The 2500-nt window shown below is 41.3% G+C and overlaps 1 protein-coding gene across 2 annotated transcripts in view; it reads right to left on the bottom strand.

The window, feature by feature from the left end:
* The window catches only part of LIPH (lipase, member H), a 62421-nt gene that overhangs the window by 2454 nt on the left and 57467 nt on the right, over positions 1-2500 (bottom strand). For both annotated transcript variants that reach the window (XM_011981875.1, XM_011981876.1), the window contains one exon: positions 1674-1847. In XM_011981875.1, coding sequence (XP_011837265.1) covers positions 1674-1847 — 174 coding nt within the window. The remainder of the gene's footprint in view (positions 1-1673; positions 1848-2500) is intronic.

Below are 2500 nucleotides of genomic sequence, written 5' to 3' on the forward strand. Positions count from 1 at the left end.
AAAAAAAAAAAAAAAGTTTTAGGATGTAATGACTATCCTCTTAGGAGAAACTTGTATTATTAAATGTTTTAGGGTACCCTAAACTTTCTTTTTTTGTTTTTTTGTTTTTTTGTTTTTTGAGAGAGAGAGGGTCTCACCCTGTCGCCCAGGCTGGAGTGCAGTGGTATGATCTCAGCTCACTGCAACCTCCGCCTCCCAGGTACAAGCAATTCTCCTGCCTCAGCCTCCCAAGTAGCTGGGATTACAGGCACACGCCACCACTGCCCAGCTAATTTTTTATATTTTTGGTAGAGATGGGGTTTCACCATGTTGGCCAGGCTGGTCTCGAACTCCTGACCCAGGTGATCCACCCACTTTGGCCTCCCAAGGTGCTGGGATTACAGGCATGAGCCACTATGCTCAGTCCCTAAACTTTTAAGAAAAAGGAATTCATAAAGTACTAACTGCTCACATCATTTCCTGTCTCCCTCTCTGTCCACAGGTTAGATGCTAGGACTATATGGTAGAGGGGCATTTGTCACAAAACATACATGTCAACACAGCTCCGTACTTTAAAAAATAACAATAATTCTTTCTCTCCTTCTCCCCTTCTTTCTCTGTTTGTCTGTCTCTCTCTTCCCACACATACATTGTTGCTTATTTTTTCTGGAGCAATTGAGAATAGATTGTTTACTCCTTAAGACTTCATTGTATATTTCCTAAGAACAAGGACATTTTCAGTGCCATTATCAAATTTAAGAAATTCAATATAATACTTTCATACTGTCAAGGGTGTGGTGGCTCATGCCTGTAATCCCAGCACTTTGGGAGACTGAGGCGGGCGGATACTTGAGGCCAGGAGTTCAAGACCAGCCTGGCCAACATGGCGAAACTAAAAATACAAAAATTTTTTTTCTACTAAAAATACAAAATCACAAATGCAAAACTTAGCTGGGCATGGTGGACACGCCTGTGGTCAAGGGAATAATATGTTCCAATTTTCTGTACCTTTTTTTATACTAGGCTCTGTTTTATCAGCTTGCCAAATTATACAAAGCTTTCATTTCTACAACAAATTATCAGCTTACAAGTAGTGTGGTAGTTAGGGAAGAATTGTATAATTCTCAGCATATAACAACTGTATTTCCTTGGATTACTAGGCCATCTATCTTTAAGTACATGCAGTATAATTTTCTTGGATTACTGGGCTACCTGTTTTTATTTTTAAATTTTTTTAATTTAATTTTGTGTTTTTATTTTGAGATAGGATCTTGCTATGTTGCCCAGGCTGGACTCCAACTCCTGGGCTCAAGTGATCCCCTCGCCTCAGCCTCCTGAGTAGTGGGATTACAGGCATGCACCACCAAATCCAGCTGGGCTGGGCTATTTGCTTTCTGGCTTTTTTTTTTTTTTTTCTTTTTTTGCAGAGACGGGGTCTCCATATGTTGCCCAGGCTGGCTAGAACTCCTGAGCTGAAGCAATCCTCCCACCTTGGCCTCCCAAAGTGCTGAGATTATAGGCATGAGCCACTACACTTGGCCTGGGCTACTTGTTTATAATAAAAACTAGTTTTGGAAAACCCGTCATGTCCCTCATTGTGAATAATAGAGTCTTATTAAAACATCAGACCAAGCAGATTGGACAGGATCCAGCAATATCCCTGGAAACTAGCATTTTGTCTACCCTCAGCTCACCTTTCCGGATGGGCAAGGGACCTTAATTTCATTCGGAGAATCCTGAGCTTGTACCTTGGGCCTATTATAGATCCTGTAGAGAACATCAAGGAAACTGCAGCCACTTTATCCAGATCTTGATTAAATCTTGCAAGTAGACTCACTTGGTGATATTTCTGAAATGTGGTGGGTTCACTGGAAGGAAGAAATAATATTGAAAAATGGATAAAGACTACTAATGAAAGAAAGCAGTTTTAAAGCCTACAAGTCACTGGTAAGCTGGTAACTACTTCACCCCATAGCCTGTACTAGCTGATGTGTTTGTTTGTTTGTTTGTTTGTTTGTTTGTTTCTGAGACAGGGTTCACTCTATTGCCCAGGCTGGAGTATAGTAACCTCCCAAGAACTAGTCAACTTTGATGGGCAAAGTCTGCTGACTCCAAAGGGCTGTGTAAGTGACCCAAAATGACATTAGAGCGATATGATGCTAATGACTGCCTCCTACACACCAGGTGATGTCCTTGTCTCTTGACTCATCTCTCCGACCCCCTGAAACATTCTGCGAGGGGGGCATTATTCTCCTCATTTAATAGACAGAAACAGATGCTTACAGAGATCGAGCTCCCCAGGTCACAGGCCTTATATGCAGCAGTGAAGGGATTCCAGCCCAGTTCTGACTGAATTCAAAGTTATGATCTTTCCATTAAACTGCATCCCTAGATGCCTAAGTACATCTTTAGCCAAACTAGATGTTAATTGAATTGTGCCTAAGCATGCATTTTATTTAGTTCTCCCTCTCAAGATGAACCTTAAAAGAGGCAAATCCAGAGTCCGATACTTTTTTCCAAG

This window comes from Mandrillus leucophaeus, unplaced genomic scaffold (genome assembly GCF_000951045.1).
Source record: "Mandrillus leucophaeus isolate KB7577 unplaced genomic scaffold, Mleu.le_1.0 Scaffold231, whole genome shotgun sequence".
Lineage (NCBI taxonomy): Eukaryota > Metazoa > Chordata > Mammalia > Primates > Cercopithecidae > Mandrillus > Mandrillus leucophaeus.